The 18060-nt window shown below is 36.6% G+C and overlaps 1 protein-coding gene across 1 annotated transcript in view; it reads left to right on the top strand.

The window, feature by feature from the left end:
* The window catches only part of PPP4R3A (protein phosphatase 4 regulatory subunit 3A), a 45692-nt gene that overhangs the window by 12120 nt on the left and 15512 nt on the right, over positions 1–18060 (top strand). Inside the window, exons 3-4 of the mRNA XM_027739998.2 lie at positions 6825–6923; positions 9324–9941. Of these exons, the coding sequence (XP_027595799.1) occupies positions 6825–6923; positions 9324–9941 (717 nt within the window). The remainder of the gene's footprint in view (positions 1–6824; positions 6924–9323; positions 9942–18060) is intronic.

Raw genomic sequence — 18060 nt, 5'->3', positions numbered from 1 at the left:
AATGCTATACCCTCTTAACCTGAGCTTCTAGTGTAATTTTGTCTGGTTTATATTTCTTAGTGTTTAGGATTGAAAGCAATGACTGCCCCTTTATGGTGGTAAATACAACTGTCTGCCTTTGCTTTAGGAGAGAAAGAGTACTTTGGGAGATCTTGAGTCCTGCTCAGGGACTCATTTATCATACATCAACTGGAGATATACTTCAGCTTGCATGGTCTGGTTTCCAGTCTTCCCAGACTTATCTGCCATCTGGAGGTTTGAAATAATTCCTTAAAGCATGGAACACATAGACAGTCTTTTAACTATCCTTTCACTAGTCAAATAAATTAGTCTTTGTCAGAATGAAGAGTCATTTTCTGCTGTGTGTTCAAAAAGAAAGATATGTCTATATATCTGATTCTGCAACATAGAGTTGCTACTAGTGGAAGTTTCTGGATGCTCTGAACCATGTACTTCCTGGCAAATTCATCATTACTTATACTAGAACTAGAAGAAAGGAACCCATATGAGGAAAACAAGCTAGAAAGAAAACGACTTGAGAAACTAATGTCCTGTGGCTCAGAAAAAGGACTTAATATTTCTTATGTTAAGGTACTGTTTGTAGGCAAAAACTTCTTCAGAAAAAGCAAAATGTGCATCAGTACAGCCACTTGGATGCCTGACTTGTATTCTTGTTTATAGCTATATGTTGTGTTGGTATTCTTATTTTAAAATGTTAGATAATGGTCCTATAACTTTGCCATGGAATATACTGGATTTAATTACTGGGTAAGTAGTAGCACACAGCTTGAAACCAAATTTTGTTTAGTAAGTGAAATTTAATTATACAATGCATTGTTGGGTCACACATGGAATACTTAGTTTTCCTCTTATGCTTTTGATTGTTTTCTTAATATCCTAGTAAAGGTAGAAGATATTTTAATTGTGGGGTATTTTTGTGGAGGCATTGAAATTTCAGAATGCTAGTGACAGATGCTGTTCTTAAGCAAGTGATCCTTATTCAGAAAACAAATTGCACTCGTATATTAGGAGAACACACCTCCTCCCACACAACCTTAAAGGAGAAAAAAATATATATTATAGCATTTATCTAGGGAGAAAACTCGGGTATACACTTGTCAATATACTTTGGCAATGCTTTAACAATAGAACAATAAAGACTTACATCCTCACCTGTATTTGAGATACATCCATGAACATCCTGTAACCGAATGATGAAGTATGTATTGCATCCCTTTTTATGCCTGAAACAAGGAAGACTTGAGTTGCTTACAGCTTCCTGCTACAGAGTCTTGCTTCTGCACTAGAAGAGTCATGTCCCTTGCTTTTGCAGCCTCTTTTTCAGTTCCTCATGAGAATACAAAGCTTAAAACTCATTGAGAGTACCATCTAACAGCTATGTAACTTGATTGAAGGTGGTCATCCTTGAATGATGGAAAGCAGGCTTATTAATAAAGAAGCCAAATTTTGAAAAGATCCAAAAAGGCACTGGCAGAATGCTCAGAGAAGGTGCACTTCCTACCTTTGCTGTCATGACAAGCGAGACAACAGTGAAACTATTTCAATAGAATTTATGCCTATTACAGCCAACTTAGTAAGGAAAAATATGTGGCTTTGTGGGCTGAGGGGATAAACAAGGGGATAGGTTGCTCTTGGGTTTTGGCTGGGCCCGTTCATCTGTTTTAAATTACCATGTTTCTTTTCCTTTGTGTCTGTTTTCATGTGTAATCTGATTTTTCTGCTGTTGCTTGGTATGGTTATTAGGCCAGTGAGTCAAGGTTCTGTTACAGAACTGATAAATTGATTTTATTCCTCGTGATTCACGGGAATGCAGCTGTGAAATCACTAACTGAAAAGTCATGTATGACTGTTGAGCTTTCATGGAAGCTAGCAGAACACAGTCTGAATATGAGTTTAGTCCAGTTTTAGGGATATATTGGTAGCACATCTAGATAACCAGGTTTCAGGTGAGGAAATGCATAAAACCAAAGGCAGAATTGAAACTTTATATTACTTGAGTGGCTTTTTTAGCTTATATTACATTACTTGAGTGGCTTTTTTAGCCCGAAGATTGTGCCACGACCTACCGCAATAATTATATATTTACCTTAAAAAACCTGGGTAGTGCCAGTAGTTTATTTCTTAAACAGAAGCCTGCTTATGAAATTGTACTTTTGATTGTAAATATTTACATAGCAAGATATTGAAAGGTGGCTTTGCATGTCCAGGAAAGTGTCTGTTACTGTAAACAATATAAGTGCCTAGATAAGGAACTAGCAATCAGGCAGTCCGAGAGGGGGAGAAACAGCCTTAAACTGTGTTGAACTTTCAGTGGGGGCCAGGAAAGTGTCATAGGCCTGAATCATTTGAGGGCTAGTAGGAAAAGATTCATTTGCTTTTTAAGACTGAAAGCAGGAGTTTATGAAAGACCTATCTAATCTAGGGGGTTACTACTTCTTGAGTGTAAACTAAATCTTACAGGTGTGCCAAGAGAAAGTTTTGGAGCTACAGAGGAGACTGGTGTTCTGCCTGGACATGAACAGCAGTGAGAGTTCATGGTCAAACAGTAACAGTTCTGTTAATTTTATCACATTAGGAAAGAAATCTTAATTTTACAGCAGAATGAAATCCTGAGTACTAGTTGGTCTGAAACTCTTCACTATGAAATCCCAGGGCTTGCTTTGGAGATCATGTGAATGTTGTATAACACACCTGCTAATCAGCTTTCTAATTGTTAAATAAAACTGATTTAATGTGTAATAAACGTGACTTCTAGTGACTGTTATGGCGAGCACTTTAGACTGATAGTGTGTATTCAACAACTTTTTACGCTTGAGGAAAGTAAGAAGTTTTTTGGCAATAATTTCAAAAAATGAGAAGTCAGAGGGTAGATTTCTTTTAAGTACAATTACCACTGCCTCCTGGCTTGAACTATTGCAGTAGTATGTTTGAAGGTTAGCTCCTCTAGGCATGAAGTCTCAAATAAAACTGTAGCACACAGTAGTACTTCCTTGAAAACCTCTAACTAACCAGAATGTGCTTCGTGTGGGCTTGATGCAGCCAGAAGTGAGAGAAGCAGCACGGAAATCTCCAATTGCATTCTGAATTGTTGCCTCAAGCTGTGTCCTTATAAAGATTAGAGTGTACAAAGTTACCCTCCACTGATAAAAATGATTAATACCTCTTTATGGGAACGTTAAATACACAGGTTTCCTAAAAAGAGGCCGTGCTTAAAACTTCTGGTTACATTTAAAAATTCCTGACTTCGTCTGTGCAGTCATAATGTGAACACTGATATGAAAGAAGACAAATTTGCATAAATGCTCTTGGGGAGACCAGCAGATTTTGTATGGGCTAAGATGGTGATGACACATCCAACTGGCACTACCGTCAAAATACTGTCTTGCAAAGCAGCAAATGATTTTCAAGCTTGAGATAAGATGGCGAACTCCACATAAATAGCTCCTGATTATCATCCTATTTAAAAAAGATCTTGCCACGAACTGTGGTGCATCTTGAAAAAAGTGAGGAGCTAGAATGCTGGAATTCTTGCAGAGCGCTCAGTATGAAAGCCTGCAATGATAAAACATCTGTCCATGTTTATGGCAATTCACACAACTGTGATTTAATACAGCAGTTTCACATTCAAATTGTGTTTAATGATGAGCTAGATAAGAACAAATTTTACATGTTTTAATCATACTATCCAGTTCCTTGTGTAGAGGCTAACATTTGGTATGTAATGCAAAAACAAAGGACATGTTTTTGATCAAACTGAGCCAGAACTTCCATGAATCATGTAAAATTGAAGATTTTTATGCTCATCAAGGTGTAATACGCAAGACTCATCTCCTTACCTCTCTAACCAGTAGCTACTATTACTAAGCATATTTATCCACGCTCCTGTTTTCTCTTGAAATGGCGAAGCCATTCTTAAGAAATTTCTGTTGCTTTCTGGAGTTAAAAGAAGTAATGTTTGATATATGAAAGCAACAGATAGTCTTATTCCATAGCTGAGAGATCCAGAGTAGTTAGTGGATTCAAATTATACTGAGGAGATTTTAGATCAAGCACATAGATTTTATTCTTAAAACAAGCAGAAGCGATACTGTTATTCATGCATTTTTTTATCTCTGCATTTAGAATTTCCTTTAGTCATTTCTTCATACATGTCTAAGTCTTGTGCTGCTCTTCTTTTTGACGATTGTAAGCTTTGTAGGAATAACAAAATGAAATTACATTCATAACTGTCTGCCTTTAATAGTGAATTTAAACTTTGACAGAACTGTGTATTATGTGACAGAGTGAAGTGCTTTTGTCACTCTGTTTCATGTTCTCTTTTTAAAAGACCTTTCAGGCAAGAAAGGTTGTACAAACAAATACTGTTTCCCAAAAATTGAAGAGTAGCAACTGGTAGATTTCTGTTGAGTAACTGATAATAATCTATAATATGAAACACTTGTGTGATAAGACAACAGATAACTTAATCAGATAACTTAATATTGTTAATGTTGGCAGTTGGAAAATGCTTTTCTGATATTAGTAAATGAAATTATTGCTCAAATAATTTCTTTCAGCAGTTTTTTGTTTTGTTTTCCAAAGAAGTAGTAAATTTAAAAAATCAGAATGTGTAGAGGTGTGAACTTCTGTGTTTAGCAGTAGGTGATCTTGTTTAACAAGAGCAATTGCTGTATTATGGCCAAATTCACTTCTGTACATCTGTGACTGTAGTTTTCAAAAGTAGGTTTTAAAAGTAGTCATTTCCCTATTTGTTAGTCATTTTCTTTATCAAGAAGAAAATGTATTTTGATCTTCTTTTGGAAAATGGCTTGCTTAGAAATCTAACCACTTTGACTTAAGTGGAGTAAAAATTAGATGGGAAAGTTGCAAGTTCTGCTAGGATCTACTTAAAATGTGGTGTTAGGGTTAGTTGTGTTTTTTGATTTTTAATTAAATAAGCACTACACAGTGTGGAGCTAATGAGACAATGGCCTTGAAAATTACTGCAGCATTAATACCAATTGCAGAGATTAATGTATTAGAATTTGAACCTGATACCTACAATGAATACTGCAGTAAGATACATACTGTTTTTAACAGATGGTAAACAAAAAATTTTGGTTTTTTGACCTTCACTTTTTAGATTTTTGTAAAGTTATTTTTCTTGCTCTATAGGAGCCAGCAGTACCAAGTGCTGTCAATCTGTTATTACCAGAGTATTTGCACCATGACCTTGTAGAGAATAAGCTGTTAATTATGATTTTTTTTCTTCCTTTTGTATTTTGGAGGTGGTCTTCCTAAATCCCTTTCTTCTGTGTACCACCTCTTCCTCAACCATTTGGAAAAGGAAAAGGTAAACTATTTGCCATTTACAAGGTAAAGCCATTAGTGCCTCTGAAGCAGTATAGCTGCTCTGGTAATGGCAAATTGATTATATTGTATTGCTTGATAATCCTAATGGATCTACCTGATGGTACTATTTAGATTGTAGTTTAGTTTAAGGAGTTTTCTAGTAAGTGCATAACAAAATCTAAGTCTAAGATTTCTCTTTATCCTCTGTGTTCATTTTAGCATTTGAAGCAAATTAAGTCTAATTAATAAACTGTATTAAACTTTATAAATGCTTTACAACTTACAGTGCTTTTGCAAATATTTAAGATGAATTTCTTTAGGAATAATCACTGTAAGCAAAATCTATACTTAATGAAATAAAAATTCTTTATGTTCCCACTGAAATACAAGTAGAAAAATCCTCATGTCCCTTGTCCTAGTGAGTAAAGGCACAGTTTGGCACTTAGCTGACATAACACAGTTTCATGGAGCTATATATATTTACTGTGGCTATATTTTAGCTGTTATAGGAAGACAAAAGACTTTAAATAAAACTCGATTCAGGATGTGTAAATAATGCCGATTTTATTTTCTGCTTTTAATTTTATTTATTAATTTATTTGTATTTTTTATTAGTTATTCTGAGAGTTATTTAGCAGACTGTTAGCTACTTCATCAGATGCCTTATCAGTGTGTGACATTGCTGTTTGCAGCATCAGCTGCCACTTTGGTATATTGGGTTTGCATGCAGTATGAGGGCTCTGATAAACTCTTGAACTATGTCTCTTGTAGATGAGAGCTGAAGTGTCTGGGTAGTACATACAGCTAAGCACGGCTTCAACTGATTTCTAGAAATCTAGGGCAAAACTTCCTTCCAGAACTGTGGTTTGGAATAAGTAAAGCTCCTGTGCGTGGGTCAGTGTGAAGGTGTGTGTACTCTCAGGGAGTTAACTGTGCTTATTCAGGTTTCTGTTCTTTAAAGCTTGTAGCCCTCTTGGGGCGGCCTTTTAAGCAACTGTTCTGTGCATTAGCACAATGGCTTCTGGGGCCTATAAAAATGGAAAAAAAAGATTGTAACTTTGATCCTAAAGAAGAAGTGCAGTTTTATGTGATCCAATTGAAACATTTTTTAAAAAAACCCAAACATAAAAGCCACAAACCCCGTTGCTGTTGTTATTGTATTTTATCAGAGGGTGCATTGAGGTAGAAGTGTGTATTCTGGATCAGCCTTTTTGAGATTTACAGTGTTATGGTCACGTGAAATAGGAAATAAGACTTCAGTATCTTTCTGAAACTTCTTTATTCTGATTTATGCAGAAATCTTTTTAATCCTAAGAATCTTAGAACATATAAACATTTTAAAAAGTATGATGATTACGTTTGTGTTGTAATATTATCCTGTCAGAATTAGGTCTCGGCCTGTTTTTATTTTAAAATTTTACTCTTTAAACACTGAAATACATTGTCTGAAAATATTCCTCTTCTCTTTAAAGGATACCTTGATTGTGTGGTCTGAAGCTGAAAACTATGATTTGGCACTTAGCTTTCAAGAAAAAGCAGGATGTGATGAAATATGGGAAAAAATATGTCAGGTAAGTTTGATAAATGAGACAACCTAATTCATCCTAATGTTTGTGTTCAGACTTTTTAGGCTGTTCTAAGAGATGAATCTGAACACAGCAGATAGTAAAGACTATTGTTTTAGCCACCTCTCCCAGATTTTGCATTTTTGAATTTGAACACTTTCTCCTTCCTCTGGAAATTTAATACAAACTTAATCTATGTTTTGGGTATTCTTTTAGAGCATTTGCAGGTTTTATTGCTTAACATAACTCTTCATCTCTATTATCACCCAAGGAAGTGTAGCTCTGAAAAAGTTTCATAACAATTAATGCCATAATTAACTTTTTCCAAGTTGGCCAAAAGGGAAAAGATTACCTATCAAAGCTGCATTGTAGAGAGAAGAATGTATGTGAGCTCTTTGTGAATTTATAATATATTTCTTATGAAATATGTACCCTAATGTATTATTGTATATATGGTATATATAATAAAACAATATCTTATTTACATTTCTCTTTCTGCATTTCTCATTCTTCTGTTTCAGGTGAGGGGAATATTGAGTGCCTCTCAGAACTTTTTCCATGTAAATGTTTCCAGGCTATGAAAGATTGATGGGATAGTTGGAGATAGCTCTATCCCTATGTTATCACCTTAAAGATACAGCTTTAAGAAATCAAACAATTTATATGTAGCATGTATATATTTTAACATATGTTTTCCCACTGAGATCAGATGACTGTATAGTCAGTGCATCAGTATTGCTTGTGGATAATATTTGGTCAGGTATTAACTGTTGACCAGTACCTAAAAGAGTTTAATCAGTATAGTCACTGCTGTTAGTTCACTTTGTCAGTTCTTATTTGGGTTTTTTCTTCCATTCCAAACATTACAACTTTTCTTAATTCTCTGCTACATTATGTGGGACTTCTCTAAATTAGTCTAAATTGCTCTCTGTGCGCTGTTTCTGTTCTTAACAAACCTCTAGCTTTCTCCACTCTGTCTTTTGGAATTCATTCTCACTGATTTCAGAAGTAAAGCAAAAAAATCTGTTTTTGTAGTGGCATGTGTCTAGATTATTCCTTTTTTTAGGAATGAGTATTTTCAATAGTTTACCACTTACATAAATAAGTAGAGAAACTTATGTAAATAAGTGCAGAAACATTTCCAGGAACCTTAGCAGTCAATGGACTGAAAGTTGGGGACAGAAACAAAATGGGGAGAAGGGGAAGTTGTGTTCTTGGGAAACACCCAGATAAGAAGCCCAGCTTCCTCACCCTCATATAAAGATCTAATATTTCTGTAGGAAACCAGTGTCTTTACATCCTGTTTTGAGGCCACACTATTGTATTTGTGTCTAGTGTACTTTATACATCTTAAGCTTTCTCAATCATGAAAACTTCTTCTAAAAGGAAAACTTTGATACCATTTATAGTGAAAGTGGTTGCTGATGTATAAGCAGAACAATATGTGGTTTTTAACAGTGTTTTGGATTTTAATCTAAATATAGGCTTGCTGTTACAAATGAAGTATTATTTCTCCCAGGGATTTTTTTGCTGATTTTCAGGATGAAAAAGAACACTATCTTCTACTGCTCTGCACAGCAGTGCCTTTCTGAATTTGACACATCAGACTCCAAGCAGATGCTAAAATTAAGATGTCATTAAAGATCATATGCTCTGGTGCCCAAGCATCTGTCAATTTTTTTCACTGATTTGTACTTTCCACATTTCCTCATATCTCTAGAGAGGTCTTTGCAGGTCCTGTGCCTTGTTTTTCTGACAGTCAGTTTTCCACTACTCTTTTGTCAATGTTTGGGCTTTTCTGTTCTTACGGGGGGATTCTGTGTCTGTAGAGTATTTAGGAAGTGCACGGTAACAGATTTTGACCTGCAGGTCTCCAGTACTGAAAATAACAATTAAATTAGCAAGACTGGCCTCTCTCCTCTGGTTGAGGTAGCAAAAGCTTTCAGAAGCATCGAGAGCAGTTAATAGCCCATAGATAAGTGTTTAAAGCGGTCACTGCAATAATGTAATACTGGTTTGCATTTAAAAATCTGTCTGCAGAGAATAAAGAGTGGAAACATAGTTTAGTAGTGTATTAAAAAGTTGCCATCCATATTAGTAATTATGAATTTCTGTTTTTATTTGAAGTACTTATAACATGTAGCTTTTTTCTTCATTCTTTTTTTAGAAAATAAATAAAATTAAATGTCTAATGTAGAAATAATTTTTAAAGCCTTCTGTTTGAAAAAATCTTTTCATCATCTGTTTATTTTCCAAACCAGCTATACTCAATGTTAAACTTAGATTTGCACTTCTCTTTTGCCCATACAGAGAAAAAGCACGTGATACTTGAAATTATGTTTTTAAAAAAGCAGTCAAGCAGCAGTAAAATTAAACTCCACTTTTTTGACAAATTTTATTTTGTAGGTTCAAGGCAAAGACCCTTCTGTTGATATTACTCAGGACCTTGTTGATGAATCTGAGGAAGAACGTTTTGATGATATGTCATCACCAGGTCTAGAATTGCCATCTTGTGAACTTAGTCGACTAGAAGAGATTGCAGAACTTGTGGCATCTTCACTGCCTTCACCATTACGCCGTGAAAAACTCGCACTAGCACTGGAAAATGAGGGTTATATAAAGAAGCTCTTAGAAATTTTTCATGTGTGCGAAGACTTGGAGAACATCGAAGGACTACACCACTTATATGAAATTATCAAGGGAATTTTCCTTTTGAACAGAACTGCACTTTTTGAAGTCATGTTTTCCGAGGAATGTATAATGGACGTAATTGGATGCCTAGAATATGATCCGTCTTTATCACAGTCACGGAAACACAGGGAATTTCTGACTAAAACAGCCAAATTTAAAGAAGTGATACCTATATCTGATCCAGAGCTGAAGCAAAAAATACATCAGACATACAGAGTACAGTATATTCAAGATATGGTCCTACCCACTCCCTCAGTTTTTGAGGAAAATATGCTATCAACACTTCATTCTTTCATCTTTTTTAATAAAGTGGAAATAGTTGGTATGTTACAGGTAAGTTTCAAAATTTCATAGTCTCTTATTTGCACTTGGGCACAGAAAGTTGGATAATTATTCTTGGAAAAACTGAGGGGCTTCGGTGGAAACTTCCCTTCTATGATTCTCGAAGTGATTGTGGAGTATGACAGAAAAAATGTGGATTTGAGCACTGAGTTGTTAAAAATATGTTCTTATGTCTGGTTTTGGATTAGATTCTCTGTAACTATTTAAATGGAGAAAACATGTAGAATCTTGAATAAGGTTGTTGGAATGAATAGTATTGTTTGCATTTTGAAGCATTGACTTTAATAGGAATTTTGAGGGTTGAAGGTTTCCTATATTTTGGAACTTTTTAGTCACTAGACTTAAGGATATTTTTTGTCATGTTACCATGAAAAAAAAATTAAATTACTTTGCCCAAATTTCACAATACAGTCTCCTACCAGGATGTAACTGTTGCTATTTTTGAAGTAAATTAAGTTAGTTGTTTGGAAAGTACAGGTGAAGAACACAACACAGCCTTAGGTGCTCGAATGTTTTCTGAGTTTATCTTAATAAGTCCCTAAATAATGCTGCTTGGAATTACCAGTTTTTCCTGAAGTATCTTATTGCAAATGTAAAGAGATTATATGATGCTGTAGATGTCTTACCAACATGTCTTTAGTATTCTAGAGCAACCCATGAACTTCTTGAACAGTGTTAGAAGCAGGGGAGCTTCCTAAAGCTTTCAGCTAACTCAGCACATATATTTTTGTTTATAGAACTTAATTATCTTAATTCTCCTAGTGTTTAATGAATGAATAGCCACTGCCTTTGTAGAGGCTGTCTGATCTGGAGAAATGGACTTAGTGCTAGATATTACTGATTACCTTAATCATATTTATCTTCAGTTTGACTCTCAGGATGAATGCTGTATAATTTCATTGAAAATACAGCAAAGGAGAGTGAAAAGTCCTTTTGCAAGCTCATATAGGAAATAATTGTCAAAACCAGGCCTCACAACTTTTCATCCACCATCCACTCCCTTGGAGCCTTAATATGTCATATCCACATATGGAGTGTTTGATAAGCAGCCAATTGTGCAAGTCATCACCCAGACCTTGCTGCTGAGGCACGTGCCTGGTGGACCTGTGAATTAGGTGTTGGAGCAGCCACTGGAGGCCTGATGGAATACCTGGGGCATCTTCAGTAGTGCTGGGCTCTGCCTTACGCTCGGCTGAACCAAACTGTTCATGTCCGCATGTGTGTCCTTGATGAACAGTCACGGTTGCTTATCTGGAACAGAAGACCTTAATCATTTTGGAACAGTGAATTTGAGAAAGTTAACAAGCCTGACTCTGAGAGAATGCCAAAAAAATTCAGTTAAGGGATCTCACCTTGAGTATCCAATATAACTAGTAGTCATACTCTCATAAAATGTTTTCTTTGCAAGGGTTGTTAAAAGCAAATTTCTGAGGGTGATACATTTTGGCTGGAGGAGGAGGAAGGGAAGAATTACTCCGGAGTCTTGGTGACAGTGGCTGATTCTGAGGGATCTTGAACTTTGAAAAGGAAGCTGGGCAAGGAAAAAGAGGACCTGATCCGGCAAAATCGTTAAGGGTGTGTTTGCCAGACATCCCAAAATAACTTTATTGAGGACTAGTGACTGATGAGTTTCCTTTATTCTGTCTCTTACAACCTGTGTTAGGTTAATAGGTACAGGGTAAGTTTTGGTTCCAATAGCAAGGTTTAGTGTGGGTGCCAGAGTTGTTAGTTGCAGTTTAGAGGTGAAATAAACGCTCAGGGCTGGTTGTGATTTGTTGTGTGACAGCAGATTTCTGAACCTTATCTCCACTTCTGTTGCTGTTGTCTGTGGTTGAGAATAAAGTGAACTCCATGTATGTGGGAGCCAGAAGAATTGACATTGCATTTCAGAGTTAGATAAATATTTCAGATTGTTCAAGTGCTTTCTACAGCTTTGAGGAGCCAAGAGTGGTAGCACACAAGAAAGATAATACATCTTGAGTTATATTGCATTTCCTAGTACTTTAACAGTAAAGCTCTATAGCAGTGAGTGGGAACTCCCTGAATCTGTAAATAAGAATCTGTTGGAAATCATTTGACATTGTTGATCAATTTTGATTTTGAGGGAATTAAAGAGACTATAACAAATTACATGTCCATTGCATTTTTAAGAGTTTAAAAGGCTTCACTGATGATTTTTCAAGTTCTTGCAGTGTAGCTCTAAACCAAGGTTTCAACCTATTTACCAGGCATTTATTTTTTTGTTTATTTGTAGAGCAATATGTCATGTTGCCCTTTTCTGTAATCTCTGCACTCTAAAGTTTCATTTCACTCTTTATTCCTACAGTCTGCATATAAAATGTATGATACTGTTCCTTCTCATTTCTTTAAGCAGAATAAATAATTCTTTAAGAACAAAATTAAAAGACTGCTTTTGTTGATTTCAGTTCTGTAATTAATTCCTAAGGTCTTTTTTCCATTTGTGTATGGTTTAACATGCATTTCTGTAGCTGGTTGTATGAGAATACTTTGGTGTATGTGGAGGGGGTGTTACTTCATGAAAGATTTAAAGTTCTCTGGAATTCCTGGCATTCGTTATTGTAGATCTTAGGAGATCTTGGTGCTCACTAACCCTACATCTGTACTTAAGTGGTTTCTTTTGTAAGTCGTTATTAATTGAAAAGGCTCTAGAATGCTTCATGGTAGTTTCTTGGGAGCTGTGGACAAGTCTCAAGTTCTTAGTTGATGCATAATATAGGTTGTTAATGCCTCTGCTGTTGACTTTAGGTTGTCTCTCCTGGACCATTGAGGATGTGACAAAAGAGATCTCCTTTTGAGAAATTTTACTTCTCAGAATAAAAGTAAACTCCCTGAGTAGTTGATATCCTGTGACATACTGCAACTATTGTGTGTACAACTGAGTTGTTGTGTATTCTGTTCTTTTCTCTCTTGCTGGCTGTGAAGAAAAGGAAAAGAAAACCTGTTACATCTGTCATGAAAAAAATGAGCTCTAAAGAGGCCTTTCCATGTCAGGCTGTGTATTAACCAGAGTGGCATTTTGTAGTACCCTCTTGTCAACTCAGCCATACCTTAGTTTCAGAGAAGTGACTAGAAATTTCTACAAGACTCTATAGATTGTGTCTTATACTTTTAGGCAGGCTGAGTGACTTTACTCAAAACTACCACTGTGTTTTATTTAAGGCATTTGCTGTCAAGATGGGTCATTAAAGGTCATTGACCTTTTAGGTCAGTTTTTCAGTTATAACTAGTGAATTCTGTAAATGAGAACATGCTGATTCTTAAGAGTTCTGGCTTTATCAGGGAGATTTTGGGCGTGTTTAAGGAAAAACAAATTCTGTAGTCATGGAAGATACCTGCTTCCATGATTTTGCTTTCTTTAGTAGGTAAATAACTGTTGCCCCTTTGTGGTAAAACTAAAAATAGAGACTAGGTAACGGTTGGCACTTAGCCTTATGAACTGTATTCCTTCTGCCCTCTTCATGAAGGTTGGCTTTCCCATAATATTTACAAAAATGCTTACACTGATGGGCTTTTCTGACAAATGGAGGTTAGTTTATTTGTGATACAATTTTATAAGAAGTGTCATTTTAAGTGAGCATGTCAACATCTTACTAAACTAATTACTGTTGTTCCATGATGAATAGTAGAGCCATGAGAGCAATATTTCCAGCCTGCAGAATTAACTGCTGTGGAAAATACTCAATGGCAGGTTTTGTGATTTGCTGTATGTGAGATACGAAAGAGGTATATAACATTTTTTTGCAATTTCAGCCCCTCCTAATATGCTCTTACTGCTTGGGGTCCAGCCTGTTCTAGTCTTGAGATGTCATAGCCTCCAAGAAACCTTGCTGAAACATGGAGTTCGCCAAGTTTTGAGAGTGGGGGTGGGACAGGTAAGTGGTGTTTCTTGCTTTATATGACGCTCTTTTGCAATTTAAAAAATATATACTAATGTTCACACTGGAGGCCACCAGTTCTTTCCCTTTGTATTATTAACTAGTTGTTAAAAAACCAAAAACTTGCAAAACTGCGCCATAGAGTGAGCAAACACTGTTTCCGTCTGTTCTCTCCCCCCTTTCTCATTGGCATATTCTTTTTGCCAGCAAGATCCTACAATGTTTTTTATCTTCCAGAATACAGAATATTGTTAGCATTACTTTTGGGTATGTGCATTTAGACTTCAGTGTCTTTTATTTTCAGGAAAGCTGAGATTAGAAGGGGAAGATTTGACATGTTAAAATAATTTTTGTGCCTGGTAGAGCAGTGATCACATGGTATTACTGTACTGGGAAATCAGATTTTTTAAAGACAGAAATGATATTACTGGTAGTCCCTACTCCCTTTTCAGGAAACTTGTAGGCATTTAGGTATACATCTGTATATTTTACTGGGTTTATGTATAACAATAGCTGAATTTTAATTTTTAAAGTAGTTTTACAGATAGTTGCTTATTATTGACTGAGACTCATGGATGTAAATGTAATTATCTGTAGTTGTTTTAGAGGAAGAATCGTGTCGGTGCATTTTGACGGTTTTGCCCAAATCCAATCCACTATTTTATAGTAGTTGACTTAGGAAAAACTGGAGATTAACTTCCAGCAAAATACAGCTTGCAATGAAGTGTAAAAGGATACCACTTCCTGGGGTAAATGACTTGGTGAAAGATATTTGCAAGTGGTGCATGCTTTTGATTTCTGGGGTTAAGTTCTTCATTGTAGAAAATGTTTTTCTATGTGTGCAGAAACTGCAGAAGTGATTGGGTGGATCCCACTACTGTTTCAGCTTGTTGATTCAAGTGGAAGTAGCGCCCGATGAAGGCCTGTGTGGAAAGGCAGTCAGATATAAAGGAGATTTTAAACTAAGACATCTTCTGGTCTGGTAGCAGGAAGGAATGTATGTTTGAAGCTGTAATTATCCTTTCACTGGTAACATATTATGAAAATTTCACCTTATGGGCTAAAATACTGTTTCTGCCCAAAATGAATATGGAGGTGGAAAATGCAATGGAAGGTATGCTCTCTTCCCTGCTTAGGTGTTGTTGAGTTTCTTGGCTGGGTTTTTTTTGAGAAAGGGATGGTTTTTGTCATTTATCTGTAATCACAGGCACAAAGTATCTGTTCTTCATCATCATCATCATGGCTGGGCTTCACGAACGAAGATTTGGGAAGGGCTCTACCCACGTTTGTTACAAGCGCGCTGGTGGCTAAAAAGGCCAATACGAGATAGACATGTCTGGTTGCAAAAGGCACAGCAGAAAGACTCCTTAGGAGGTATATTCTGCAAGGCACGAATCTTTCTGCACTGTCTTTTCTCCTCGAGAGTGATCCTACCTGCTTTCTCAAAAGCATCAGCAGCGTTATAGATGGTGTGTCTCCAGGCCTCCCGATTTGAGGCCAGAGTAGACCAGTTATGTTGATCAATATGGCCAAGGCTGAGATGTTGTTTCAGGGAGTCCTTGTATCTTTTCTTCGGGGCTCCTCTCATGCGGCAGCCCGTGGCAAGTTCACCATAAAGCAGGATCTTAGGGAGGCGGTGGTCCTTCATCCTGGAGACGTGTCCTGCCCATCACAGCTGTGTTCTCATCAACATGGCTTCTATACTTGTGACTGCTCCTTGCTCTAGAACAGATGTATTGGTCACATAGTCTGACCAGCGGATGTTTAGGATTGTACGGAGGCAGCGTTGATGGAAGCGTTCTAGGAGTCGCAGGTGGTGGCGGTAGATGACCCATGATTCGATTCCATATAAAAGAGTGAACAGCACAATGGCTGATCTGATAACTGAAAGTTAATTACATGTAAGAGAGGCCTGGTTTTGAAGAATCCTTTTTTAAGTGCCTTTTGGGAGGAGGAGAACTGCTTTGAAAGTTGAATCACAACTTTTTTTGTGACCCTACTTTATCTGTGGGTTTTCTTGTTTTTAAAGTCATAAATGATTGAGGGAGTAGTTGGCCTGACTTGATTTTATCTTCATAAGTTTTGAAATGTATTAAATCCTAGAAGCATCTACGTAGATCTTGCAAAAGCATAAATGAATATACTTGGCGTCTGGTGTACACATAGTTTAAGTGTTGCACTTCTAATAATTTCTGTGCGTGGGGAAAATAGCTAGATTTTACAATTACCCCATAAACTATCATTTGCAGTTTTGTTTTCTTGAAAAACAGTTGTGACCTTCACAGCTTCTAAGATACATCTAAATGTGTTCTGATACTTGTCTGTATGAAGAGGCCAAATGCTGCAAAGTATTATGCATTTGCACTGTTTTCACTTCATAGGCGTATTTTGGGTGATTTCTATAAGTTGGGGAAAAAAGAAAACATCTAAATTTGTGTAATTCTAGCATTCATTGTTGGTGCTTTGTGACTTCTAAAATATGTGAACTCTGCCCTCAGACTGAGCGTTTCCATAGATTCTGGTAGTGTTGTTCAGGAATGTATCTTTAGATATGCTGCCCTTGACAGTAATTTTACAGGTTGAGAGAGACAACCTTGTATTTAGAATATTCATTGCAATCACAATTTTTCTATAAATGTGAGAGGACTAAGTTTTTTCTCATGTATAGCAACCTGTCTGCCTTCCATTAAGCATCTGGAATGAGATAAATGCTAAATGCTTTTCAGGGCTAAGCCATAACTGTGAAGTTAGTAACAAGTTGTTTTTATTTTCTTAGAATAACTGCCATTTACTGCATATTATCCATGTAAGGGGGGGATGTTTCAAACCACTCAGATTCATCTTAATTTGTCAGATTTTAAAAAGATCATGGTTTTTATGAGTCCTAGAGCTTTCAGATAATCTTATTAATTTCAAAGTACAATGTGTTTAATAGGGTTTGGGAGAGGACATGAGATGGGGAATGTTTCAAAATTATATGTAATGCAGAATTGTAAAATATTATATTGCAGTATATGTTTGGAATGCTGAAAAATCATTACAGACCAAACTTCTGCAAATTCTTCTTGAAACATTAAGTGTCAGCATTGATGCCTTTGTCACTTGCCAGTGTTAAAGTTCCCTCTACAAGTCCCAAGCCCAGTAACAGGGTGAGTGGGTTGCCCTTCACTGCAGACAACCACCTCTTGAACCGGTTGGGGACGCGGCAGGATCCGGTCCCAGAGCTGAGCTGGGGTCCTGCCCATGCCTTCCTGCCCAGCCAGGTCCTGCCTGTCCTGCTCTGCTGTGTAGTGCTGGAGGTGCAGCTTCCCCAGCCACCCTGTCTCTGGTAACTGCAGTGGGTCATAAATGAGACCCCACATGTTACCAACAACGCAGGGTCTCCTCTCCTTCCACATTTGGACTTTAAAATCCCAATTTGATACTTTGGGGAATATTGTATACTTTTTTTTTAATGGAGAAGCACTCTAGTCATGGCTCTTACATATTTAAATGCTGACGTTTCCATCATTTTTCCCCAGTGATCATTCTGAGATATTTCTGTGATATTGACTTGCCGTTATTCTCAGGTATTATGGAAGAGGTGAAAAGTTGATTTTACTCTGAGAATGGAAACAGGAGTTATGGTTTCCAACTGGGGATAAGTGTGCACCTTCTCCATAGTTTTCATAGCTAGGATTAGTTTTGCATCTTGATCAAAACAGAAAAAAGAGAAATGAAATCAAACTGTGTAGCCTTTTCTTAAATGCACTGCTAATCATGGGGAATAGCCTGCATGTTCTTCAAAAAAACTTGAGTTTGAGGGGGGGTTGTTTTGGTTGCTGTTGGGTTTTTCTTTTATTTCAGTAAATAAGTATGTCAGTATCTCTGCTGTGGGTTAGTTATGTTGTGATATCTAATGAGTTAAATATTAGAACAGAAAAGTTACAAAGCCGTGTTACAGCTGGGTAGCAGGTAGTCCAATATCCTTGTATTCTCTCATCAAAGCTAATGTTATGTTTCTTGAAATCAAACACCTTAGTAGTTGTTTAGAACGTTTGACTGTTGATATCTGAAAGTCAAACTTTACATCTCCTGCGCTTGATCCTCTAGAGTGAATTTTGGTACACTTCAAGTGAGGCCTCTCTTGTCTCTTTTGTTTTGATTTTGAAGCAGTCATAGAAATAGTGCCTGAATTTGTGTCCGGAAGTCCTTATTTTTCATTGTCACGTGAC

The sequence above is a fragment of the Pipra filicauda genome, unplaced genomic scaffold, assembly GCF_003945595.2.
Source record: "Pipra filicauda isolate LSUMZ 115617 unplaced genomic scaffold, ASM394559v2 scaffold27_size4233163_pilon, whole genome shotgun sequence".
Lineage (NCBI taxonomy): Eukaryota > Metazoa > Chordata > Aves > Passeriformes > Pipridae > Pipra > Pipra filicauda.
The sequence above is the reverse complement of the archived record's forward strand: the minus strand, read 5'-3'. Positions and strand labels throughout refer to the sequence as shown.